The sequence below is a fragment of the Littorina saxatilis genome, linkage group LG4 (assembly GCF_037325665.1).
Source record: "Littorina saxatilis isolate snail1 linkage group LG4, US_GU_Lsax_2.0, whole genome shotgun sequence".
NCBI classification, from domain to species: Eukaryota; Metazoa; Mollusca; class Gastropoda; order Littorinimorpha; family Littorinidae; genus Littorina; species Littorina saxatilis.
Genome location: NC_090248.1, coordinates 49,576,291 through 49,603,296, shown reverse-complemented (window position 1 = coordinate 49,603,296; position 27,006 = coordinate 49,576,291). Strand labels below are relative to the sequence as shown.

The following is a 27,006-nucleotide window of genomic DNA, read 5'->3' as shown; positions in this document are numbered from 1 at the left end:
CTCTCTCTCTCTCTCTCTCTCTCTCTCTCTCTCTGTCTCTTAGTGTGCTAGTGTGTGAACGTACGAGGTGAGGGGGGAGGGGGTAGCGTGTTTGCTTGTATGCCACGGTGTGCGTGTGTACACGCGCTTGTGCGTGTGTGTGTGTGTGTGTGTGTGTGTACGTATGTGAGTGCGTGTGTGTTGTGTGTGTGTGTGAGACAAAAGGAATACGGAAGCGTTATGTTCACAAAGGGACGGCGAAAATAATGCGCGGTTAACTGGACCTTGGTAAGGTGCGTCACCATAGTGACAGCGAGTGCATTGCCAAACCTTCGTGTTTCAGGTCAGACTACAGGCGCTTGACGCTTTTCCATAGCTATTTCCTGAACATTATTACTGGATACAGTGGGACCCCCCCCCCCCCCCCCCCTACCTTTTAAAACCCAGGTTTTTTTCTCCAGAGTTGTGTTAGCTTCTGTAAATTTCCCCCTATTTTAGGAGAGAGTCTTTCATTGCGTGTTCTTGTTTTACTGAAATGTTGCAAAGCTTATGTCTGTCACACTCAGCTTGTTTTTTTGATACGCAAAAACCTAAAAAAGGGATTCATTTATTTCGCCTGTAGAGGATAAGAAGATCATGACGATGGGCCAATCTGCATAAAGCAACAATAAAACTGTGCATCCTAAAACAAACGCAGTGAAAGAAATATCAAACTGTTAACAATATTCTCTGCTGTCTTAGTGTTGTCACCGTTTTGGCTGGCCCCCCTGCTGTAAAGAAAATTATGGCTCAATACCAAAAAAAAGGGAGATAGAAATCATAGGGTTCAAAGAAAGAGTGATTCATGTATGTTTGAGAAAAAAGAGAAGGGATTAATCTGTGTAGATTTTCTTTTCATCTTTTCCTTTTCCAGAGAAATAATCACAAAAACGTTTGACTATTTTGCTTTGATTTGGGCATGTTTCTTGCGAGTAGACTTACATTTGTCTCGGTATTTCTCGAACTGTATCTTTACTATATCTTCCATCAGAAACAATTTACAATAAGCCCGATCATCAGAGGCTAGGATTGCGCTATTGCGGCCGATGGGCGCGAAACACAAAGGAGTAGGGAGAACAGCAAGGACTAAGCAAACAGTCGCAAAAGATCACGCTGAAGAGTGACACCTAGACAAAAGAAATAAACTAAAACAACAGTAAAAGTTTTGTGACTTATTGGTGGACAATAGAAAACAATGAGTGTCAATATTTTAAATGTTGTTCTGAGCTCTTGGTCGTAAATTCAAATATCTGTTGGAAAAACAGCGTGAGCTTAAATGTGGCTTTAGAAGAAGCCAACATGTAGCCTTTTGAAGAAGAAAATACTGTTCTAGGGAATGACAGTTAGGCAAAAAAAAAATAGGTCTGTTTACGGTAACCCGACCGACCCTATTTTTTTCGCGCGACCCTAGACTTTTTTTGGCATTTGGAGAGAAAAAAAAAAAATTGGGTTTTTTTGTGCAAAATAACGTAAAAATATGGTTTTTGGGGAAAAAAAAAAAAACCCGACCTACCGACCCTATTTTTTGGGCCTATGTTACCGTAAACAGACCTTTTTTTTTTTTGGCCTTACCATACAGCTTTTGTACATTTTTATTAGTGATTGCCAGTGTGCCGACAAAAACAAATATAACTATGATGACATGCAGACAACAGGGATAGTTGGAATATTTTTTTCAACGACGTCTTTGGAGAAAAAAATACGAAAACTATTTGCTTTATTAGAAATGTATCTGGTACAATTCAACGACTTTGTGTGTTTGCCGTCTTTTGTTTAAGCCGGTTTTTTTTGGTCTTTTTTCCCCGTCTTAACCCATCTCTGCATACCTGCCTGTCTATTCGTCAGTCTCTGTCTCTCTCTCTGTCTCTCTGTCTCTCTCTCTCTCTCTCTCTCTCTCTCTCTCTCTCTCTCTCTCTCTCTCTCTCTCTTTCAATCTCGCTCTCTATCTCTATCTCTTTGTACCATTGTCTGATTCTCTGTGTCTGTCTGTCTATTTCTATCTGTTGGTGTCTCTATCTATCTCTTTGTGTCTGTGTCTGTCTCCCTGTGTCGGTCTGTGTCGGTCTCCCTGTGTCGGTCTCTGTCTCTCTGCCCCTCTGTCTTTGTTTTTGTCTCTGTCTGTCTCCGTGTCTATCTCTGTCTGTCTGTCTGTCAGTCTGCCCCCCCCCCCCCCTTCTCTCTTTCTTTCTCTCTCTCTCTCTCTCTCTCTCTCTCTCTCTCTCTCTCTCTCTCTCTCTCTCTCTCTCTCTCTCTCTCTCTCTCTCTCTCTCTGTGCACACATGCGTCTGTGTGTCTCTTCATGTCTATTTGTTTATGCCTGTTTCGTCAGTACTGTGAGCATTCTTATTTTCGTATACATGTACAGGTGACAACACAGTTCATGCGTAAACGTACCTTGAGTCAAACCCAACAAGAAGATCACAATGAGAAGACAACAACCCGTCCTGGTTTTTACAGTCCTCTCCATGTCCGTATACTTATCACAAAATCAATTTGAAAAAGAAAAACACGCAAAGCATCAATGAGTTCTCCAGAATCTGCACAACGCCTGTCCTTGGTTTACGCTTTTCATTGCCGGAAATCATTCAGTTCCTTATGTCTTGGTTTTGACAATAAAGCCGTTCATGAATATAACTGTTGCCTGTAATCAAGTTTCAATTGGATTTGGAACAATGAAATTGAAATACATCTGTTGAAAAATCACTAAAAATGTAGACATTTCCTTTCTTGTAAAACCTGTCGGACATATGGGTCCCTTGTTATTTCCGGAAACGAATGTCGAGCCCAGTATCACTTGAGACGGAAACGAATGTCGAGCCCAGTATCACTTGAGACGGAAACGAATGTCGAGCCCAGTATCACTTGAGACGGAAACGAATGTCGAGCCCAGTATCACTTGAGACGGAAACGAATGTCGAGCCCAGTATCACTTGAGACGGAAACGAATGTCGAGCCCAGTATCACTTGAGACGGAAACGAATGTCGAGCCCAGTATCACTTGAGACGGAAACGAATGTCGAGCCCAGTATCACTTGAGACGGAAACGAATGTCGAGCCCAGTATCACTTGAGACGGAAACGAATGTCGAGCCCAGTATCACTTGAGACGGAAACGAATGTCGAGCCCAGTATCACTTGAGACGGAAACGAATGTCGAGCCCAGTATCACTTGAGACGGAAACGAATGTCGAGCCCAGTATCACTTGAGACGGATTCGGCAACAATGGCGTCAACAGATATGTAAATCACTCAAGGATGAAGACACACAATGTCAATGTATCCACGAAGCTGTCCTGTCCAGAATTGTAACTCAGTGGGACCACAGGATTAAGGTATTTCTTCTGACCCACGCGGCAACCAGACACCTGAGAACAACAACATCCAATGCAAGGACCTCTTCCACGCTTCCTGGCTTAGGCCACCTTCCATTCTTCTATACGAATATTGCACAAAAGAAAACGGCGAGCCGACGGAAAGGTCCTACATGGCTGAAAGACAGAGCCAGTGTTGGCAACTGTCCCTAGGGATGACACAGCGCTCTGTAACCTGAAAAGGTACTAAACAAGATGACAACCACAGCATCTGATTATGCAAATTCGGTTATGCTGATTTCCCTTTGTTGTCTTTCGTAGTTCATCTCAAGGTGTACGGGTTTTTGAGATTTCACCCAAGCGGAACAGTTCAAAAAGATCGCGATAGGCATGATGGTGTAGCTTTAAACCACGCTATTTTGACGGCGATGAGCTTTGTCCACCCCGCTCTGGACTACAGGCGCCTGACGTCGATTCTGTGGTTTTGGTTCCAGAATCAGTGCAGGCGTTATTATTCCCAGGTTGTGACAGTTTACCGTGTAGGTCTGGGGCAGTGGGATAAAAATTGTTGACTGTTGACCCTCATATTTATGCAGGACTAGTTGGTGTTGTAAAGAAGTAATATAGTCTATTTCTTTGTTGATTAAATTAACAGAAAATAATATATCAAAACAAAAACGTCAGCTGTTTCCATACACAAGGCGAATTGATCGCATATCTTCCGCGATGTGTTCTCCCAAGTCAGCTTCCCATGCCTAGCAACCATTGTGCTAGTCTGACCTTACAGACATTTTTACCACAAAATACTCCCAGCGCCCTTTCCAGTGTTGACAACTTCAGTAGTAAAAAGTTTGTACTTTATGCACAGATTCATGTTTTTGCATGAACGAAAAAGATGGGGAAACAGTTCGATTGCTCTTAGTTTAAACGAATGTACATGTAGTAATGAAATCATTCAACTAACCATTTAATTCGATAACTACGACATTTCTACAACGGAAACACATGACGTCAATTTGTATTTAATTTGTCAAATGCCTGTTGCTTGGGACGTTGAAATAAGGAAGATGGCGGTGGACTGTTATGTGTCCCAGTGTGTGGATGTGTCCCCAATAAAAGGAATCGTAAAACCGTGGCTGCTGTCTCGCTCCGCCTCACCCCCTGTGGAGCCTTGGCATGTTCATTGCTCAAAGCGGAGTAGGCCTATGCTTTGCTAGCTGTATGTTGGCTTTACCTGTGAATACAAGATGCTGTCGAATTTGGATGGAGTGGTTATATGCCGCTCTCTGTCTCCCTCTCTCCATCTGTCCGTCTCTGTCTCTCTCTGTCTCTGTCTCTACCCCCTCTCTCTCTCTCTCTCTCTCTCTCTCTCTCTCTCTCTCTCTCTCTCTCTCTCTCTCTCTCTTCCGCTCTCTCTTCTCTCTCCTCTCTATTTCTCTCTCTGTCTCTCTCCCTCCCCCTCTCTCTCTCTTTCTCTCTCTCTTTCCCTCTCTTCCCCCCACCCCCTCTATCTCTCTCTCTCTTTCTCTCTCCTATCCGTCCCCCTTTCTCACTCTCTCTCTCTTCTTTGTGTCATGTCTGTACTTCTACTAACATAATAGCTTAAAATGTAAAAAACAAAGTTAGGATTATGAGTCAGAGTTATTTCTTGTTCTTTAGGATTCAGTTGCACCTTCCCCATGTTCCCGTCCGAAAGTAACGTACATTTACCCACGAGGTTGAAAAATAGGGATACAATCATGTACAGAATTCTGTACAGCAAACGCTACCCGAAACCCCACCTATACGGCGTGTATGACCTTGAGAGCTTCAGTCAACGCTTGAATTTTGCAGGGATAACATTCGGTTTGCTCTCTCAAAACTGATCATATTTTATCTTCAAGAGAGATCAAGGGGAAAAAATAAACGCCCCGGCGCAGATTCGAACTCTCGAACTCGAGACTTCGTGTCTCATAACCTAACCACTAGGCTACTGCGCCAATTGAGAAAACGAAGGAAAAACATTAATATGAATTCATGTTATGTTATTCTTGAAGCAGCATGATTTATACCTCTATCCGCCCATTGTTCAGAAGTGAATACATGTATAACTATTTCTTAGATGTCTGTTTTCAACTGCACAGAGCTTTGGAGAGATTCAATTACTGTTCTTGTCATTTTTCTTGCATGTTTTAAATAGAGATATCGCAGCTATTTGCATGGGGCGAATGTCGTGTAGCATGACGGTGTAAACATGTACTGCGATTCCGTGAAACATGTTTGCAAATAAAGGCAAATTTTAATGGCAATTTTTTTACGTTTTTGCAACGCATGAATGGTAATTCAAGCGTAGAATGATATAAAATTATCTATTTTTTTTATCTTTGACAACACTGGTGAAGTGGCCTAGCGGTTAATACATCGGCCCCGACATTTCGAGGCCCCGAGGCCTTGAGTTCGAATCCCTGCCAAGTCGTTTATTTTTTCTGCTCGATCCTTCTTGACAAATATGCTTAGCTCTGAGAGAGCAAACCGGATGTTACCACTGCAAAATCCAAGCGTTGACTGAAGCTCTCAAGGTCATACACGCCGTATAGGTGGGGTTTCGGGTAGTGTTTGCTGTACAGAATTCTGTACATGATTTTATCCCTATTTTTGAACCTCGTAGCCCCGGAAAGTCATAAATAGACCACAGCTTTAAGAGTCTTGCGTGTCTGTCTATGACCTCAGATCGCCCCTGTCTGGTCTAAAAACACACACGTTATTTTGTCAAGAAGACTGAGAAAAGAACCCTCAAATAAATCGTTTGATGTTCACGTGAGTGTAAATTCATACACGACAGATAAAATGCGGCAATGGGGTAACTTACCCGTTCTGGCGTACGGTGGCCCATGACCAAGTCACCTGGTCGTCCATGACGTGGGACGACGCCAATCGGGGCTTTGGGGACGACCTCAACACCAGCAACGCCTCCACAAACTTCTTCATCGGCCTGGACCGCCTCCACCTGCTCCTGGGGCAGGCAGAGTACACCATCGACCTGAACAACATGTACGACAACTGGTCCAACAAGGGACGGCCCAATTATCACAACATCACTGTCGGCCCTGAATCCTCCAACTACCGTCTCTCATACAGCGAGTTCACCATCTCTGACGGCCACGTTGTGGACAACGGACTGGCCGCTAACAGCCCCATCGAGTTCAGCACGCCTGACCATGACACTAACGGTTGCAATGCGAGCTCCCCAGGCTGGTATGGGTCAGACTGCAGGGGCTTTCGCTGACCCGTCTGTGTGGCCGGTGAACAGCTCGGACGCTGCGCTGGACTTGATCCTCATGCACCTCAAGCGCCCGTCTTCTTTTTACGAAGATTGATGTCGCAGTAATGTAGGTCTCGAAGTCCTGCTAGATGTTGATATGATACAGTACGTTAAAAACGTACCACAGAGAGAGACAGACACACGCACACCTACGAGTATGCGACAAGCATGCGTTAAGATGGGCAAGTCGACTAAACATTTATTTAACCATACAGGCACAGATAAACAGCCAGCCAAACAAGCAGTCACGCACGCACGCACGCATACACACACACAATCACACAAACACACACACGCACGCACGCAGGCACGCACGCACGCACACACGCACGCACACACACACACACACACACACACACACACATACGCACACACACACACATACGCACACACACTCGCACGCACGCACACACGAACGCACGCGCGATAACACACACAGACACAGAAACTCATCTCTCTCTCTCTCTCTCTCTCTCTCTCTCTCTCTCTCTCTCTCTCTCTCTCTCTCTCTCTCTCTCTCTCTCTCTCTCTCTCTCTCTCTCTCTCTCTCTCTCTCTCTTATTCAAATACACAAATGCAACGTATTTTGACTTATTCTTTTTTTAATTTAGCGAACAGTGTTATGCGTCAGACTGCGCACGCCGTTTCTTGAAATAAAAAGTGTACGTTATAGGCCTATTGTTCATCCGCTGGCGTTCGTGGATGTAATTTGCTCTACAAGAGCATAAAAGAGCATCAACTTCTACTTGTTCACAAGAACAAAGAAAGATAGGTGTTTTACGAGAGCTACAATAAAACAGTGCATCAAAATGTGTGTGTGTGTGTGTGTGTGTGTGTGTGTGTGTGTGTGTGTGTGTGTGTGTGTGTGTGTGTGTATGTGTGTGTGTGTGTGTGTGCGTGTGTGTATGTGGTGTGTGTGTGGTGTGTGTGTGGTGTATGTGTGGTGTGTGTGTGTGGTGTGTGTGTGGTGTGTGTGTGGTGTGTGTGTGGTGTGTGTGTGTGTGTATGAATTAGAAACAGCTTACGCAGAAGCATCTTTCTTCAGACGCAGCCAAATATCATTTCATAGTTTTGTATAAGAAATTCACATGCCTAACTTACATTCCTGTTCCGCTTTAGACTGGCAACAGCAATCATTAGTAGTCAATGAACAATAACAATTCAATGAGAATCAGTTTTCGAAGAAAAAGTTAAGCATCTCACGTGGAACAATCCCCACTCCATTAGCTATGGATACAATCACGAATACTCAGTGACAGTAGTTCAGCGAGAGTCAGTTCTCGATGTAAGGGCCCTTTCTGACCAAGCTGAACTGAATCATCCTGACCACCTGGACCCCTTTGTCGGGCGATGGCCAGGTGGGAGGATCAGCAAACACGCTGTGCCCAGCACAGTGGGACCCGCCGTACCACCCGGTGGGTGCTCCTCCCGCCACACACCCGTAAGGGTCTGGACCCCCCGGGGCTGCAAACAGCATGGGACCTTGACCTTTCAGACCGTTGAGCGCGGGGAACTCGTCGTACGAGTAGAACGTGCCGTAGGACAGCTCGTAGCCAGAGGGTTCAGGACCTACGTGGAAGTCAGTGTAGAAAGCTTTCATGTTGTCCCAGTCACTGCCGTAGCTGGACTGAATCACGTTCTGGTAGCTGCTCTGGTTGAGAAGTTGATGAAGATGGTCCAGACCCACGAAGACTCTCGTGTAGTCAGGCACGGCGCTACGGTTGTACCCGATGCCCTGTTTGGCCTGAGACCACGTGGTGGCTGCCCAGGAGGTACCCGCGACGAATCTCCACACCGCTTTTGTGATCCCTCCCCACGTAAACAGACAGACCACCTGCAAGCGTTTTGTGGTTTTTATGATGCCACGTGTAAACAACAACAACAACCATAAAAAGAAACATGCTTAATGCTTAATACTTGACGTAACCGCAGATATAACCAAACGTATTTTTCATTTATGGAGAAAGTGTTTGTTCTGCAGATGATATATGTTCATTGGATAAATCTAACGTGGCTTAAAAAAAAAGGGGGGGGGGACAGGATCGATCCATGGGCTAGTAAAATAACGCACCGGAAAGGGTGCTGGTGACGTCATCGGCTGAATGAGGTACATTCCTTCAGGCGCGCCCTCGTTTCCGTTGTCGTATCCTTCACTGCAGTCTGCACGCACACACACACACACACACACATATACACACACACACACACACACACACATACACACACACACACACACATACACACACACAAACATACACACACACACACACACACACACACTCACACACACACTTATTTCAACGATATGGACATCATCAAATTAACTACTACCACAGAAACCACAGGTAACTCATGCACAAGAATGGTGATGATAACATACCCTCTCATTAATTGGGCGAAGTCGAGTTCGTACAGTCCAAGGTGGCTACACAAAACTTTGTCACTGAATTTTCGGTAAAAAGACTTTACAAAGTCTTCACGAAGTCGCCTTCGGGCTCAGTAAAGGACGGCCTTGGTAAAAATATGAAGTAAATGCGCACACACCTCTCATGTAGCGTTGACAGTACTTGCCAGCAAAGGGCAGCGGACAAAGACAGCCATGGCCATTGGGAGTACCTCCTTTCTCACACGGTGATACCTGATTTGAGATTGCATGAATTAGTTCCAAACAAGCACAATCGGCTAGTATACGTGTGTGTGTGTGTGTGTGTGTGTGTGTGTGTGTGCATGTGTGTGTGCATGTGTGTGTCTGTGTGTGTGTATGTGTGTGTGTGTGTTTGTGTGTGTGCGTGTGTATGTGTGTGTGTGTGTGTGTGTGTGTGTGTGTGTGTTTGACCAAAATATGACATTGTACACGGATCTAGAGAAAAAAACACCAAGACAGGTTACATAATTATTTGGTAGCCTAGTTGATAGAGCAAGGGACTTGCTATCCTTGTGTAGCAGGTTCGAATCCAGGCGGGACGGATACGGGACAACTTTACATATGATGACTCAGACACCATATCCATGCCCCACCCCCGTGTCAACGCCGTTGTACGTAAAAGACCTCTGTCATTGTTCTAGGGGTGCAGGTGGCCAGTACACCTTAACACGAAAACACCTGGGTATAACGCCACCCTTGTTGCCGCTGGCTGTTCGGCTTGACAGAACGCACCGAATTCCTATCAATTGGATGCAAAGTACACAAACACACACACACACACACACACACACACACACACACACACACACACACACACACACACACACACAAACCGTCACAGACAAACACACACACACACACATACGCACACACACACAGAGAAAGGGGGAATGTACGTTCTGGCTCACCGATTCCGACAGACCCTAAATATTAACGCAAAATAGGCTTCTGGACTAAACTTTTACTAAAATGAAACATGCGACAAAATCAGAAAAATACTGCATAAATCCATACAAAAAAAATACAGTAAAGTAAGGTTGTTTTGAACCAATGCCGGGTCTGTCGGAATCAGTAACCCAGAACCTGGTTAAGCCACTTTATTTTTAGACGCTCTCCAAACAGCCAGCGTGTGTTTGCCAGGCCTGCAACCTGGTTAAGCCACTTTATTTTTAGACGCTCTCCAAAGAGCCAGCGTGTGTTTGTCATTTTTCCTGGTGCTGTGGTGGTGTGAAGACGTGTTTTCTGTGAGAAAAGTGTTTTGCCTGTCTCAAGAATCTATAGGGTTAGCTCAGGACATCAAGAATTGTTAGATTATTCTAGGCGGCCAACAACTTTAATTCTACCTGACATGGAACAAGCTTGTAATGTCCCACTACCAGCGCCAACACCATCAGAATTTTGGACAGAAGAAGAACAGCATGTACTAGAAGAGAATAGAAAATATTTTGAGCAGATGGCCTTAATAGCAGTTAAGGCTAAAACAGAAGGATTAATGAGACTACCCAAAAAACCAAAAAGGAAGATAGAAGATTTGTTCAAAGAAAAAGACGGAAAGAAAAAGAGAGTAGAACCAACAACGCCAAGTGATTTACATCACTATCTCGTTTCAAACCAAGCAGATGTTAGCCATGCTATATCCACAGAAGCTTTCACAAATGCTTATTTTGCTCAAGCAGAAAATGAAAAAGATATTGTGGAAAGACTGCAAAAAGGGATGAGAAATCTCAAAAGACAGGACGCACAACAAATCTTAATTTACATTCAGTTTGGACAGTTTTTGATTATGTGCAAACAATGGCAGGAGAAGCAAAGAAAAGAAGGGAGAATGAAAGAAACGTGGGCTGACTGGTTGAAAGCAAAAACTGGCTATTCCGATGTTCATGCGCGTAGACTACGCGCCGTTGCTAGATCGCTTTATGCATTTCCGCGATTTGCCACTGTTGGTTTGCCAATCAGTTTTATCATGGGCAAACTTAAACAAATCGAAGAGATGCTCCAGATCGAAGAGTACAGAGAGTACTGGTCAGAAACGCCGCATATTCCTGTCACATCAGAGCTCCAACAGTCCCAGTCTTAGACTTACAGTGCTTGTTTGTGCGCAACAACAGAAGTATCACACTGCGCCTGCACTGTTAGACAAGTGTTTAAATATAGTAACGATCATGCATGTACGGTTTCAAAAATAGTAATGACGTGATTCTAAATATAGTAACGATCATGCATGTACGGTTTCAAAAATAGTAATGACGTGATTCTAAATATAGTAACGATCATGCATGTACGGTTTCAAAAATAGTAATGACGTGATTCTAAATATAGTAACGATCATGCATGTACGGTTTGCTGCGCCTGCCCTGCTTTGGCTGTCTTCTTAATCATCCTGCTTCAACACCCTGCTTCAGCTGTGTTATTGTTTTTGCTTCACTCTGTTTCAACGCTTCGCTTCACTACGCTTCACTACGCTTCACTTCGCTTCAAAGGCTGCCTTCGGGCGGCCGCCGAGTGTTAACTTATTCAATTGACTTGTTTATTTTATTCAAGCTTTTGATAAGTGTACTTGGTGGCTGCTTTGAAACTCAACAAAGCCTACTAACTCCCCTTTCACAAACACTCCCCTTTCACAAGCAACGTCCTTTTCCCCGCTGCAGTCAAAACAAAGCTGTCATAGCGGGTTTTCCCGATTGACAAAAATTCTTATTACACACTCAGACTATTTGCGTTTGTTCTCCAGTGTCCAATTGCATAAGAATATTCTGGTGATGAATAAACGCGCTTTGTGTCATTAGCATCTAAAGATTTCTTGTTTACAATAGTTGTGTTGATCTGATGAAGCGCGGAACTGATCTTAGGGTTGTCATGGTGAAACACTCGCTTCTGAAACAGTGCTTCCTTGTAGTTATCATGCGATATGCTCGACTTTACAACCTGTTTGCTTACACCCTTTGCTTTTTTAACCACCCCTTTCTCACTTGCAACACTGTACATCTTTGCACGCAATCCAACATACTCCTTAATTATCTTCCCATTCATTTCATCTTTCATCTTTCCAATAACCTTCTTGTTAACATTTGAGTGCAATGGTGATTCTTTAGGGTAGTCGCAAGTGTCATAAAAAGAATCTTTTCCTTTTACTGCAGGACTTTCAGCTTCTAGATCTTTGTAAATGTCATCCGCTGGAATGTCAAGTAAGAATGAATCTGTGTCTGTGTAAAGTACTCTCGATTTGGGATATCTTGGTTTCAAATAATCATACAAAAACTCAAGCATCAACAGTTTTGACAACTCTAGCACAGTAAAGCCTATGAATACTGGTTTGTCAAGCTTGACTACAAGTTTTTTCATTAAGATACCATACAGCTGTTCATGAAAGTATTTAAAGTCTTGATACTGTGGTTTGGATGTCAGCTTGATGGCCTCATTTTCTCTTGTAACAAGTCTAACATCCTTTCTCTTGTGTGGGTTTTCCATTGTCTTACCAAAGCAACTGTTGTTCATCAGTTTAAAAAAGTCTTTCTCTGATGCATCAGCGGCTTTGGTTCTCAGTTCTGTGTTTTTCATGATGTAAGGTTTCATAAACTGTTCTTGATCAAATAAAATTATACGATGAACAGCCTTCAAAATCAATCCATGTCTAATGTAAAACTGTAACAGTCTGTAGTGACACACATACTTCTTTTTGTGAAACAGATTGGGCACCAGCTTTGGAGGTTCTCTTGGGTTTACTTTTAACCTCTCAGCCGCTAAAGGATAATCATTATGTAGATCATGAAGTGATAGTGGATAGTCTAAGTCAACTTCTAGTATCCATCCCTTTCGACTGTCTGGGCCTGCTTTTAATATTGTCAGCACAACACATTGTGAAAATGGTCCTGAATAGATCTTAAAGTTCCGAAGTGGAAGCGTCTGACACATTGCCCAACCATACAAATTGTTTGCATCTAGATACATGATGTAATTAGAAGGTTTCATAGGATCAAAGTCGTCCAAGTATTTGTTGTTGGCTTTGCAGTAATTGTGTGAAGCCATACTGATTCCTCCACGTAGTCCATTTTCAATCATCTGAAGTGTAGGTAGATCTGATAGCAAGTCAATCTTTACTCCTGTAAATCTAAGAAATGCATCCCAGCTCATGCCTGGTGCAGATATGTAATGTGAAGGATCTAGATTGTAGTGCTTCATACATGTTCTTCTGTAATTCTCAAATATATCTGCAAGTAAACAAACATCAGCCAACAAATATTGATCATGATAATCACCCATTGTATTACATCCTAATTTATTCCATGCAGTCTTAGCGTGTTCATAGTCTTCGTCACTTATACCTTTACCCTTCAGCCGTGAGAAGTAAGCATCCTTTGGTGGTAACTCATCTTCATCAAACCTCTCCCACGAATCCATGTATTCATATGGATAGACTCCCTTTCTAACTAAGTCACTGTCAAAGTACTTACATGTGATTGGGAAAGCAGTTAGTGATGAAGATAAAGACTCAAGTGTTCCCATCAGATGTTGAGCAGAATCGTAGAAGTATAAACTATTCAGAGTAAAGGCCATGTACTTTTCTGAAGACTGCGCAATGCATCTTGCTTTGTATTCATCAGTTACTGCCTGCATGATCAGATGTGAATCATAACCGCGCAAGTTATGGAAGAAGATTGGAAGCTTCCAAGTCTTAGGATCAAACTTTAATTGTAGATTACATTTGCTGTGTGCTGCTCCTCGGAACTGCCCACTTACATGATCATGATCTCTTACTATTGGATTGTCTGTGTTTGGTGTTAGACTTTGTTCGCATATCCAACACTGTGTGGTAGAGTTAAACTGTTCTTGGTCTTCAGGTTTCATAACAATGTCTGAAAGATTCAGTTGTTTGGAGCAGTCATTTCGCACTTGGTTCATTTGCTGTAAGAAGTTCTTTGCTGCATTAGGTCCTCTGTACAATTGCGGTTTAGAATGTTTACCATCTGAACTAACAACAATAAATGCATATGAACAGACTTGATGATTACTTAGAGTTACTGTTTTAGGTAGGTCTTTTGGTAAAGGTCCTTCATATGGCACAATGATAGATTCAAAGTCAGCATAAACAACATAAGGACTTTTCTGTAGTTTGCATACATTCTTAAAATACACTTTGCTGTCTGGCGGTGGTGTTGTTAACTTCACAACCGCATCATCAACGCTCTTACAATGTTGCTTGTGTATAAGTGCTGCATGAATTGATGGAATACGCAAGAGACATCGCCTACAAAAGTCTTGTTTACTATTGTGATTGCTTGTGCTCGCCATCAGTCTACTCATTGTACGAATCAAAGTGTAATGATATTTTACACCATCAGTCATTAGTAACATGTCAACATGGTTAGTATCACAATCACCAATCGTTGGTGAGTTCTTTGATATTCTGACTGGTTTCAGTTCATCTTCCTCATCCCACGTGTAAACATTTACGGTGATGGGTTTGTTTTGCTGTTCAAATTTGTCAATGCTTGTAATGCTGACAGGAAATTCAATACCAGTAAAGTTTAGTTTATTTCTGTATGCATGATAGTTAGACACTCTTTCTGCATTTTTCTTTACACTGTACAGTCTTGCCAGAACACACCACATAAAACATTTGTCATCATCATTCTTTATGTTCAGCACAGCACGTTTTTTGACAAGAGCAGGAGGTAAAGGTATGTAACTTCTACCTCTGATGGGGGCAAATTTACTTAGCTTCAATTCTATTTTTAGAATTTCACCTTCTGACCATCCGGATCCTTTCATCTTTGCATCCTCTGCAGCTTGCTCAAACCGTTTCATCATTTCATCTGCCCAGTTTCCATTCAATTCTGCCATAGAATTAAGTGCTAGTTGTCTGGTTGAAACATGAACTTCTAGCACCTCATCACTGATTGTTTTGTATTTTATTAAACTGACTATCTGCACTTTTACTGGAGGTTCAATCAACAAATTGTTTGGAATTTGTTCAATGGCGTCTTGCACACTGGACTGCACATTTTGAGGATCCGTTACTTGTAATTCAACGGTGTCAAATACTGTCGATAAAGATTCTAATACAGAGTCTTCCATCGCTGTGAGTTTGATTTTATAACTCAAAATAAAAATATAAATTAAAAAAATGAAGTTGCTTAGAATTCTTTCTCAGAGCTTCCATTTTTGTTAACACTATAAAATCTGAAATAAAAAATCATTTAACATTTGTACCACGTGGAACTAATTGTAATTCCTCTTTTACAAAGGCTCTTTGCGGTGCTGGTTCTCTCAAGTAATATATAGGTGGATTTGTCTCTACTACTCTCTTGATTTCATGAATGTCAATACTCCAGATTGGATCCGTTGCACGCTTCCTGCTGTCACCCTCAGCTTCACCGGGTGCATATAAATATCTGACTTTCTGATTGAAAGGTAGTAATGCCACTGGTGTTGTTGACTTTGGAGCAACAGGTATTGTTTTCTGTTTGATTGCATCAACTGGTCTTAACCCTGTAGCTTTAAATACCTCCAGATTCATTGCTCTAAGTACTGATGGTAATCTTTTGACCCATTCAGTGTTACGCAATTTACTTTCTGTGTCCAAAAATTCCTGATGGTACTGATATGAAAACAGTTTTTCTGCCAACTGTTTGTTAAAGCTCTCAACAATAGCCTGTGACCTGTGGTTTCCTGGAATACCTCTCTTCACTGTAACATGATGTTTTAACAGAAGCTGGTTGACAGCTCCTTTAAACTCCTTACCATCATCGCACTGAATCATTCTGGGATACTTTAGTGGTCCACGTCTGTAAATTTCTTGCAGGGCAACAGCTGTAGCTATAGCACTTTTCTCTGTCAACGGTTCAGCATCTTTGTATCTTGTTGCAACATCAACTACAGTCAGTGCATACTTATATTTCTTCCTTCTGACTGTGTCATGCGGTAAATACAGCAGGTCTATTTGATGAGTGTCATTCGGTTTAATGTTAACAAAGTGTGGTCGTGTAATTTTTCTTGGTGCAGGTAAATAGATCTGCCAAACTGCCTGCTTTGACAACCATTTCTTTGCTATATCTTGAGAAACACCTGCTGCGTCACTGAGCTTGTCAATAGCAGTTCTTCCTTTCCAGTATCCTTTTGGGGAATAATATATTTTAGATAACAAAGCATCACTCATGGTTTTTTAAATGACAGAATATTAAGATTTGACAGCACGCGCAATAAAGTAAACAACAGCCATACCAATAACAATGAAAACAATCTCGCCCACCTTCTGCTCTTCTGAAGGCTGATAAAAGTCACCCAGTTTTGGAGGAGCACTTGTCTTCATTTTCTTTCCAGTTACAAGATAGTATTCTTGAATGGCTGCATCAACATTGGCAAAGGTTTTGTTTGCATGTCCTTGCTGCCTGAGTTTATCATTCATAAAGTCTAACTGCGCAATTCGTTTCTTCTCGTATTCATCCTGTGCTTTCGCCAGTTGTTCCATGGCTTTGTTGTGCCTTTCCCTCTCTTCACCATTTTGCAGTTTAGAAAACAAATAGTTGCTGCCAGAAAATGCAAGCGCATTTACAATCGCACCTCCCACCATCATAACCAAGCTAGCCATTTTATTGTCTTACATGTTTATATTTTCTGGAATAATTCCTTGCTTCACCAAAAAGTCTTTTGTTGCAAAGGAAGCTGTCACAACACCAATTAGTTTAGCACCGTCTTCGAAGTCTAACTTTCCCAAGTCGGCTGGTTTCATTCTGAGGAGACTTTTACCCAGCATTGTGTAACCTACACTCAAGCCTCCAATCACTGCAGCGTGATAAACTAGATTAACTATTGTCTTTTCAGAACTCATTTTTATGTTATCAAAATTAAAATATTAAAATTATTCCATATGAAATGAATCCACTGCAGGTACTACTGTGGGCTTTGTTATTGTTTGTACTGCTTTGTTTGTTGGTTTTGGTGTTTCTGATTTTGGTGTTTCTGATTTTGGTTTTTCTGACACTTTATATTTGCCTTGCCAAAGTTTGTAAAGCAAGTATCCACCTCCTCCAACAACAGCTGCTACAGCTACTTTTCTGTATGATAGAAATGAAGATTTTAATTCTTGATCAGTTTGTGTGACCTTAGTCACTTCAGGAATGTTTGGTGTCTGCTCAACTTCAGACATAATGTTCTGCTTTGCCTTTTGATTTAACTTTTTTTGTCTGTTCCATTCGGCTAGTTTTTTTCCTGCTTCTACTCTACCAGGTTTCTTTGTCACTGTGTTCACTTCTGGTATTTTCGTCTGCTCCACTGTCTGCTTCAACTGATCTGTCATCTTTTTTATTCTGAAAATTAATGTGTTTGAAAGTAATTAATCCAGCAACAAATGGTACTAATAAAGAACCAAATCGATAATACAGGCCACAGGCAAGAGATTCGAGGGACTTGGAAACAACAGGGTCATGAGTTAGATCATGTGTTAAGTCTTCCTCCGAGTCGAGAGGTGTAAAATGTCCAAAAATCTTTGTGTACAAACCTATAACAGTCTGTCCAATACTTCTAACCATCTTAGAACCAAGCACTGATTCATACCGTCCATGATACTTTTCTATATCTTCCGAGGAAAGATGTTGTACTTCTTCCACAGTTAACTGCTGCCCAAGGTAGTGTTTTGTTTTTCCACAAACAGCAAGTGAATACAATCTTTCTTTTTTATCAGGTATAGTCCTACTGTCACAGATTTCAATATCTGTAGCAGTCTGCATCAGCAATTCATCACAGTTCATTTTATTTTGATGCAGAATAAAATTAAAATCTAGTAATTAAACTTGAGTAATAACTTAGGTAGGAACTTAACAAGAACTTAGGTAGGAACTTGAGTAAGAACTTAGGTAGGAACTTAACAAGAACTTGACAAGAACTTGACAAGAACTTAACAAGAACTTGAGTAAGAACTTGACAAGAACTTGACAAGAACTTGTGTAAGAACTTGACAAGAACTTGAGTAAGAACTTGGTAAGAACTTGAGTAAAAACTTGAGTAAGAACTTGAGTAAGAACTTGACAAGAACTTAGTAAAAACTTGAGTAAGAACTTAGCAAGGATTTCTACAAACATACATACTGAACTGGTTGATCAGTTTTTAAAACCAGTTTCGAGTGCTTAGAAGATTTCAGATTATTCTTTATTCTTTCTCTCTCATGTTTGTTTTCAATGACATCATTTTCTCGAAGACACTCTTCAAAACTGTCACGGTCCTTTGAATAGAACAATGTTATTGTTTTGAGTTGCTCTCTAAAGTCTTTCAGAACTGCATTGTATTTTTGTGTTAATATCCAAACTGATATTAATGCATGTCGTCCACTGAATGCAAGCTTTGCTAGTGCACTTTTCTTTCTAACAATGTCACGTTCTGCTGCACAGTCATCAATAATAAACAGTGTTGGTGTGTTCTGAAAAAGATCGAAATAATGCTCCAAGCAAACATTTAGACGATCAGAAGGATTTACAATAAATATATTTTGATCAGACCATATGAATTTTCTCTCCTTGTATGTTCTGTTATGCTTTATGGTTGGACAGAATATGACTATGTGTTCAAAGTGATTTATGTAAACAGTCTGTAATAAATCCAAAACATATCTTGTTTTGCCGCAACCTGTTGCCCCACAAATCAAAGAACAGTGTGGATCTTTTGGAAGAAAATCTAGATACTTCATTTTAACACGTTCAATAAACAATATCCTGTAATCTGCTTTCAGAGATGTTTAACTGCGCATCTGACACAACAAACACGTAGATCTTAACTGATTTACTACTACTCCCTACTTCCTTTTCAATTTGTATTGTGATTCCTTCTGATCCGTTTTCAATTCGCCTTCCACTTCCATGCAGTTTGTTGTCGTCAGTTGTTCTGAGATCCAGCCATAACGCATATTTATTTGTCAAGAAATCTTCTACGCCAACACCGTGTAAATGTAGATCTTTAGCCACAAGATCAGATGTTGGGTCTTTCAATCTTCCTCCAGTAAAGTACTTTCTTGCTTCATCATAGTGTTGGTATGGCAGCATGCCAGATGCAAATATTTGGTTTGGCTGCCCTTCAATTGTGCAATATACTCTATTGATTAGTGGATTGTAAAACTTTTCTATTTGCCTTTCATATGAATCTTTTGGTTCCTCAAACAACATAAGTATTCCCTTCATTGACCTAGCTGGTGTATTCAAGTTAATGTTCCAGATTGGATCAGCCTGGCTTTTTGAAAGTGTACTGTGATTCAACACTCTTTCATAATAGATAGGCAGCTTAGAACTGTACTGATTTTCTATAAGTCTAGCCAGTTCAGGATGGTTTACAACATCAAACTCTAAAGAAATTCCAGACACCTTATACTTTGCTTCCGGGTCTTGTGAAAGCATAACACGATCATAACTATTGAAAGTCAGGTCGTATGACAGCCTGTCACGCAATGCTCCTTGATAGAAGGGAGGATGTGAATTTATGAGTTCAAAGTCAAGTGGAATACAAAATTTGTTTCCAAAAGCAACATTGACAGCGTTATCTTTTTTGTTATTGTCAGCTTTATCTCCTGCTCCTATTCTAACTTTTATCCCATTGTCTGACTGAATCCCTTGAAACACTCTGTTTTTCTTTTCATTGTCGGTCAACCAATTATCTGCGTAAACTAAAAATACATCTGCATTATTCAATGACATCACTTCCCGCCCTTCCAGTTTGACAGTAATCTTCCTCACAATTGCTCTTCCTACATTATAAGCCAAAGTCCTATTTTCATCTGAGCCAGATTCTAATTCTAATTTGAATGATAGTCTTACAGTGCCTGGTACAATAACATCGTTCTTACCTAGATTAGGAAACCTAACAGTAAGTATTTCATTCTGATCAATAGTAGAAGGATTATTTGTAACTATAACTGTTTGCCTTATTCCTTTTACCCCGAGAGGTTCTTTCAGCCTTCTGTAAGGATCAAGAACAGAACCGAACGATTGTGCCATCTTTTTTTATTTTCAAAATAAAAAATAAGTTACAAATGGCAGAAGGTGGATTTGAAGATTTATTTGAGCCAGCGGACGACATGAGCGAAGCAATCCCTTTGGTTCCCTACCATCATTCACTGCATTATGAGGTGGCACGACATGAACTTCTGGAAGGTAAAGTTAGAGATTTCTACAAAAGTTTAGGAGAAGAACCTGATGTTTTAGATCCAAACCAGTTCAAAATGGAAGCAAATCATTTATATACAACTAGCGATAAAGGAGAAAAAGTCCAACTTACATATAAATCTAATCCTGCTAAGTTTCTATCAAAAGTTTCACTAAAACAAAAACTTACTGCTAATCGACTTAGGCAATTAGATATTGTGCCTAGCACACGGTCATCATCTTCCCATGTTGTTTCCTTACTTCAACAAGCAGAACTAGGACTACCAACTGCTACTCAAATAGAATCTGTTCCATTGCAAGATCTTAATAAACTTGCAGATGAGGCTGATCAACTTATACAAGAGATAGAGACTTCTTTTTCTGAGGAAACTTCACTGAAGACTCCACATGAACTATTACCTATGAGAGAAATAGAAGCCCTTAATCAATCACTACAAACCATCAGAGGTGAAATAGCAAATAATCTGTCAAAACTAGGTCAGCTGGATGAAGATATAAACAAAGAGAAACACAAACTTGCTGATGCTGATGATTTGAACCTAGAACAAGAAGTAAAAAACAGAATTTCTAAGCGTTTAAAAGATTTGCAGGAGGAGAAAGCCATAAGGTTAGAAGTTCTAAGTAACAATAGAGAACAACTGAGAACACAGGTCAGCAGAATAAAAAATACAATTCAAAGAATCCTTTACGAAGACACAACTCTTGCTGAAAGAATTAGAACGCTTTTCAGAGAGCAGGGAATCACAATAGCTAGTATACTAACTGCGTTAGGATTTGCAATAAGCACATTAGTGTTAACACTCACAGGTGGCACTGTCACACCACCACCTCCACCTTCACCTTCATCTCCATCTGATCCGGGATGGGTAAAGAAACAACTCAAACACATTGCAGAACTATTAAAGAAACTAGCAGCAAAAGCTTTGGATGCACTTCCAGGAATCATTGGTTCAATTGTTAGCTGGCTGTTATCTTTTGCAGGTAAAGTTGTTGGTTTCATGGCTGAACATCTCTGGACTCTAATAGTTTTAATTGCAGGTGTTCTGCTAACGAGAATAAAGCAAAAGTAAGCCTACACCCACTCCACCAATTACTAGAGCAGTCTTCTGCGATTCATGATCATCACTAATACTAACAGCTTGATCATCACTAGTGACAAAATGATCTTCACCTGCAGCGTGATCTTCACTTGTCACGCTTTGTTTCTGTTCATTGTGATATGGCTGTAACATCGTTCTGATTTCTGAATTCAGTTCTTCACCCTTTCCAAGCGGCTGGGTGTCACTAGCAATAATGATTTCATTGTTATAATTTGTTATTGTTCCAATCTGCAGCTGGAGATCAGAAGGTAACATGTAAAGGCCGTTACCAACAGCAAAGTCAACTTTTGATCTTGCATAACGGAGAGAGTCTTGATACCTTTTGATGCTGGAAGGCAGATCAACTGCAGAGTTTATGACATCTTCTAAATTTGATAACAACTGTTTCTGTGCACCAAACCCTGTGCTTGTTCTCATTATGTTTGATCGTGTCTGTGCCTGCGAGCCTAGCAAGCACCACGTATATGTTCGGATAGATTCATTGATCCTTTCAACACCTGATCCAGTGAAACCTTTGCCGGTGTCTAATATAAAAGTAGTCCATGCATTGTGGTGCTCTTGTTCTATTGATCCTAACTGTACCTGCACATTTGAAGAAAAAGATGTATGACCTGGCCAGTAATCAAAATTATACCTCCTGTGGACACCCCATAAATATAGTGTTCCCATGCCATGGTTTTTGTCTTGCTTTTGCCTAAAGTCGGTCTTAAAATCTATATTGAATTCATTGCAGAGACGCTCATACACTTTCATGTTTATCCTATTGTTGAATGGGTTCCAGCTCTTTTCATGCGGCATTGGTGCCTGAAGTTCAGACAAGATTCTCCTGCACTGATAGTAAACGTGAAATGTGTACACACACTTTGTCAGTAAGTTTGAATTATTCATGTGGTCTGCATAGGACACTCCACATCCTGTGGTTGCACAGAATATTGCAAAGTTTAACTGATTCTGATAGAACTGAATTGGGTGAGAGTTCCACATCTTTGGAACACTATCATTTTTGATTGGGGGATTTAGGTAAGAATGGAATGGGTCAGGCACTTTAACGCGAATGGATTCTGTTTCTGTTACAGCAAAGTCCAACTCATGGAAAGAAATAGTCTTTGGATTGTAATATGGTCCAGTTTTGTATTTAATGTCTTTGTTGAATTTATACTGAATCATTTTTGTTGTTGAATAAAAAATGTTTATCACACTAACAAATGTGAAGACTGGTGTGCCAGTTAAACTTGCAAACCCTATCAACAATCAAAATGGAGGAATGAAAGTTGCACTGCATGAAATTATGTACAAGGTTACTTGGTATAATATCAGTAAAAAAAAGAATAACAACTGGGTTAGAATTAATGGTAAAACACATTCTGTAGAAGATGGTTACTATGACTTCTGCACTTTAGAGAAAGAATTGTTTGCTCCAGTAGGTATTACAGCGAGTTTAAATCATGCAAGTCTCATTGCTACTCTTACTATGCCCAAAACTAGAGAAGTAAACAGATCATTTGAGTTTCCAACCAAACTCCTTGATATGCTTGGAATTACAAATATATACAAGGGAACACGTCCCATTGACATGGATGTTAACAGTGTACTGTTTGTTCACATGAGAGAGCTTAACACATCCTATAATCTGTTTAATGATCAGCGTTCTGATCTGCTTAGGATTCTTCCACCGAGTGATGCCTCTTTTTGTAAAATGCACGTGCCAACATTTAAGACACTTCAGTTCAAGGACTTGGAGGAAGGGTGTCATGAATTCCTACACATTGATCTGAAAAATCAAAGTGGACAACCAGTTGATTGTTTGTTTAACATTACATTGGAAATAGTTCCATAAAATATTGAGTATTAAAATGTCGAGTGGACCTACAATAATTTATCCTGTTGCATGTTCAACTATAGAGTTGAAAGATTTAGCAGACGCTATCGACTTTGAGAGCAATGCTGAAGTTGGTGCAGTGTATGCATTCGAGTTTACAGACACTGGTCATTACAAGAGAAAGGAAATCGACGATGAAAAGAAACCAAGATTCCTCAAACTAGGTCAAATCCGTGATGTTAATGTACCTGATCCAATTGTCGATGACACATTCTACATGTGGAAACATCAGAATAAAAAATGGGTACTTAGTCCTGTTATGAAAAAGATTGACTGGGAAATGAAGTTTGAATTTGTGAGTCCATACACTCTTGTTGGAAAAGACGACACATTCCGTAAGTCAATCAATGCTAAACCACTAATTGTTAGCCTTGTTCCTGCGTTTAACAGCAGGGGAGAAGTTGCAGTTAAACCTTTCCATAAGAACAACTATCTCATTCACAGAAAACAAAGTGTTGAAAAGGACGCTGACACCATTGTCGATTTTATACCCAAGCTTCCAATAGGGCAGAATGCAACTATGATATTTGATATAGTTGTCAGGAAAAGGGAAGAAACCACAAACACTGTTCTAATGAGAGGAATAAATCTCAACTGGAGACCATTAAATGTTGAAGAAGTCAGAGTATTTATTGCTGTTCAAAAGGATTCTAACACAATAAAGAAACAGACGTCAAACCAAAATGTTGTTGTTAACGCAGATATAAATAATTTAACAGAAATAAGAAGTATTAATCTTACTTATCTTGATTTGATTGCTTTCTACTATACAGATAAGGTGTTAAGCAATGAACAGCTTCAAAGCTTAGCAGAAACACTGGCCAGTGAGAATTAAGATAAATATTTTATATTTTGCATTAAAAAGATGACTAGCAGTGTGAAGCTTTATCCTAATATTGATGAAAGTGCAGCAGAAAGTCAACAATTCAGACTGGCACACATTAGTAATATACAAAAACAACTAGAAGATGAATTAGAAAAATATTCTCGCGCTAGACGTAAGTACTCAACAACTTACAACAGCCTTTCTAATGCCAGCACTGGTTCTACTATCCTTGCATCAGCTGCAGGTGTAACGGGAACAATTCTGTTAGCTACCGGAGTAGGGACTCCAGTTTCTCTAATCCTAGGTGGTGTCGCAGCAGCAGTTGGTGGTTTATCATTTATAGCATCAGCTATAATGAAAAAAATTGTGAAAAAGCTTGAAAAACACGAATCCATTTCCACTCTTGCATCATCAAAATTGTCTAGCCTAAAACTGTCTATCAGTAAAGCACTTGAAGATTCAAAAGTTTCTGACGAAGAATTCAAACAGATACAAACAGACTTTGATGACTACAAAAGTAAGAAAGCAAGTATTCAAACAAAAACACGAGCTGAATATAACAAGCCAATCGATATAGAAGATCTGAAAAAGCAGTTTTTAAAAAAGGGGATTCAAATAGGACGGGAAGAAAAAGTAAAAATAGAATCACTTGTAAAGAGTTAACTATTCGTTTAGACAGTCACATTGCATGTATCAGATATAATTCTAACAGTGAAAGAACATATGAAGTAAAGTTTGTAAATGAGAGAGCGTATTGAGCTTTAGAATGTTGTATAAGAGAAAGGGGGAATGTACGTTCTGGGTTACTGATTCCGACAGACCCGGCATTGGTTCAAAACAACCTTACTTTACTGTATTTTTTTTGTATGGATTTATGCAGTATTTTTCTGATTTTGTCGCATGTTTCATTTTAGTAAAAGTTTAGTCCAGAAGCCTATTTTGCGTTAATATTTAGGGTCTGTCGGAATCGGTGAGCCAGAACGTACATTCCCCCTTTCTCTCACACAAACACACACACAAACACACACACACACACACACGCACATATATACACACACACACTCACACACACACACATCCACACGAAGCGAAATGTAATGAACTTACCCTATTTACGAGACGACAGTGTGTTGGGGTGCGGTCCGGCTGTAGACACTGTGCCGGTGATGAGGTGTTCCTCATCGTACACTTCACCATGCCTGTCTCACCACACACCCTCACTCCCAGGCAGTGCTCACTTTGCGAGCATAGCATCACACACTGCAACTCAGACCGTCCGATCACCGTGTCCGGTTCTTGTCCGATAGTGTTAGGTATCGGACATGTTGTGTACAAGTGAAGTTGCACCGTGCTCCCCCTCTTGACGTGGTTGAGTCCAAAGAGGACGAACAGAAGTATTGCTGATACCTCCATAGCCTCCTCTACGGCGAAAAAGACAAGTTCAAAAACAAACGAGTTCTATACTCAACAATACAAGGACAGCACATACAATACTTCAACATTAAACTTTCGCTTATGAAAGCTTCTTCAGGACTAACAAACAAACAAACAAACAAACAAACAAACAAACAAACCCAATTGGAATCAAAAAGCAAAAGCAGCACGGAACGAAAAAGGTTCTAGTGTGGAACACGCTCATGACGTCATACTGAAAGGTGATGAATTTTGGCTTCACCTAGAGATGTTTTATTTCAAACATGGTAACATTTTTAAATGGGTTTCTTTCTCAGATTTTTGTTTGCCCTCTGTCTGTCTCTCTATGTCTCCGTCTGTCTGACTGATTCAATCAAATGTGTAATTACTTAGTTTTGCAAAAGTCAAACTAAGTATGATTTACCTAATTGATACAGGTCTCTGAATTCTTATTCAAAACAAATCTAATTGGTGTTTTATACGCAATAATGGGGCATACTGTGATGAGTAGAAGAATGTGTGTTTACGAGCAGAAAAAGCCCATCAAAGTCAAGAATCGTGTTTTTCTTTCTCTATTTTCACCGTGTAGCTTCCTACAGACACTAAGCAACAGTTTGGTACCACTTACAGTGCAATATCTTGTACTTTATTTTTGACGTCTGTGCAACACTTCATTGACCCATGATCTGAGCTGTTCACGTATGAAAATAAGCTGGAGGGGAAACAAAAAAAGGCTGAAAAAGAAAAGTAAAGGAAGCTATGATACGTTTGTGAATTATACCTGTTAGTGTCTACTATCTTTAGAAAAGACGTGGGTCAAAACTAACTCATAATTGTATCAAAATCGAAGAAATGTCGTTGAATCAGTGAAATCCTTGATGACGATCACAAAAGTATTCTCTGTAATAAAGAATAAAAACAGAAAAAGTACGTGTAGTAGTTTTTAATGAAAACTGGACGCAGTTAGCAGGATTTAGTACTGTAGCGCATTGTGATAATGCTGAGGTGTATTACGAAACAACATCATCACTAAAGTTGGAATGGACTATCGTAAGTTTACTCACAGTCTAGGACAGCCACGTCCAACCGGTTCCTGGTCTCGTCTGCATTTTCAAATGTTTTGGTGCGTTCAAACAGAGCATCGAAGCTTCCCCACTTAAAAACGATGAATTATGTATACAATTCTAAAACAAACAAGGAATGGTCGAATTAAAATGACAGTCACGAGAACATTTCGATTACAATAATTTTTAATATATGGAGGTCTTTAGCGGTGGGGAAAAATAGCCGACAATAAGAATAGGGTCACCTTGCTAGCTTAAAGGCACAGTCCTGTTCAGTTCTGCCTACTATCTCAAATTTTGGTCAGGCTGTTACCCGGGATCAGATTATCCCTGGACTCTTACTATCTCAAATTTTGGTCAGGCTGTTACCCGGGATCAGATTATCCCTAGACTCTTACTATCTCAAATTTTGGTCAGGCTGTTACCGGGGATCAGATTATCCCTGGACTCTTACTATCTCAAATTTTGGTCAGGCTGTTACCGGGGATCAGATTATCCCTGGACTCTTACTATCTCAAATTTTGGT

The 27,006-nt window shown here is 40.5% G+C and overlaps 3 protein-coding genes across 3 annotated transcripts in view; 1 reads left to right on the top strand and 2 right to left on the bottom strand.

Moving 5' to 3' along the window:
* The window catches only part of LOC138965006 (leucine-rich repeats and immunoglobulin-like domains protein 2), a 19,347-nt gene extending 15,794 nt beyond the window's left edge, over window positions 1–3,553 (bottom strand). Inside the window, exon 1 of the mRNA XM_070337129.1 lies at window positions 2,413–3,553. Within this exon, the coding sequence (XP_070193230.1) occupies window positions 2,413–2,485 (73 nt within the window). The 5' untranslated portion in view covers window positions 2,486–3,553. The remainder of the gene's footprint in view (window positions 1–2,412) is intronic.
* A 2,668-nt stretch (window positions 3,554–6,221) lies between these two features.
* Window positions 6,222–6,593, top strand: LOC138965621 (fibrinogen-like protein 1). The gene has a single exon (XM_070337798.1). It carries the CDS (start codon window positions 6,222–6,224, stop codon window positions 6,591–6,593), a length of 372 nt encoding a protein of 123 aa, XP_070193899.1.
* A 1,094-nt stretch (window positions 6,594–7,687) lies between these two features.
* Window positions 7,688–25,487, bottom strand: LOC138963593 (uncharacterized). Its single transcript, XM_070335444.1, has 4 exons — window positions 25,111–25,487; window positions 9,174–9,267; window positions 8,701–8,789; window positions 7,688–8,463 (listed from the first exon to the last, which is right to left on the bottom strand). The coding sequence occupies exons 1-4, from the start codon at window positions 25,414–25,416 to the stop codon at window positions 7,903–7,905; spliced, it is 1,050 nt and encodes a 349-aa protein (XP_070191545.1). The 5' UTR covers window positions 25,417–25,487; the 3' UTR covers window positions 7,688–7,902.
* Between the last annotated feature and the right edge of the window lie 1,519 nt (window positions 25,488–27,006).

Bases quoted from the DNA above. Each gene is read 5' to 3' on its own strand.
- LOC138963593 (XM_070335444.1), bottom strand. From the start codon at position 25,416: ATGGAGGTATCAGCAATACTTCTGTTCGTCCTCTTTGGACTCAACCAC. The intron at 8,790-9,173 runs GTGTGTGCGCAT...GTGTGCGTGCAG, and splicing joins CTGTCAACGCTACATGAGAG to ACTGCAGTGAAGGATACGAC. The intron at 8,464-8,700 runs GTGCGTTATTTT...AAACGCTTGCAG, and splicing joins CGTCACCAGCACCCTTTCCG to GTGGTCTGTCTGTTTACGTG.
- LOC138965621 (XM_070337798.1), top strand. From the start codon at position 6,222: ATGACGTGGGACGACGCCAATCGGGGCTTTGGGGACGACCTCAACACC.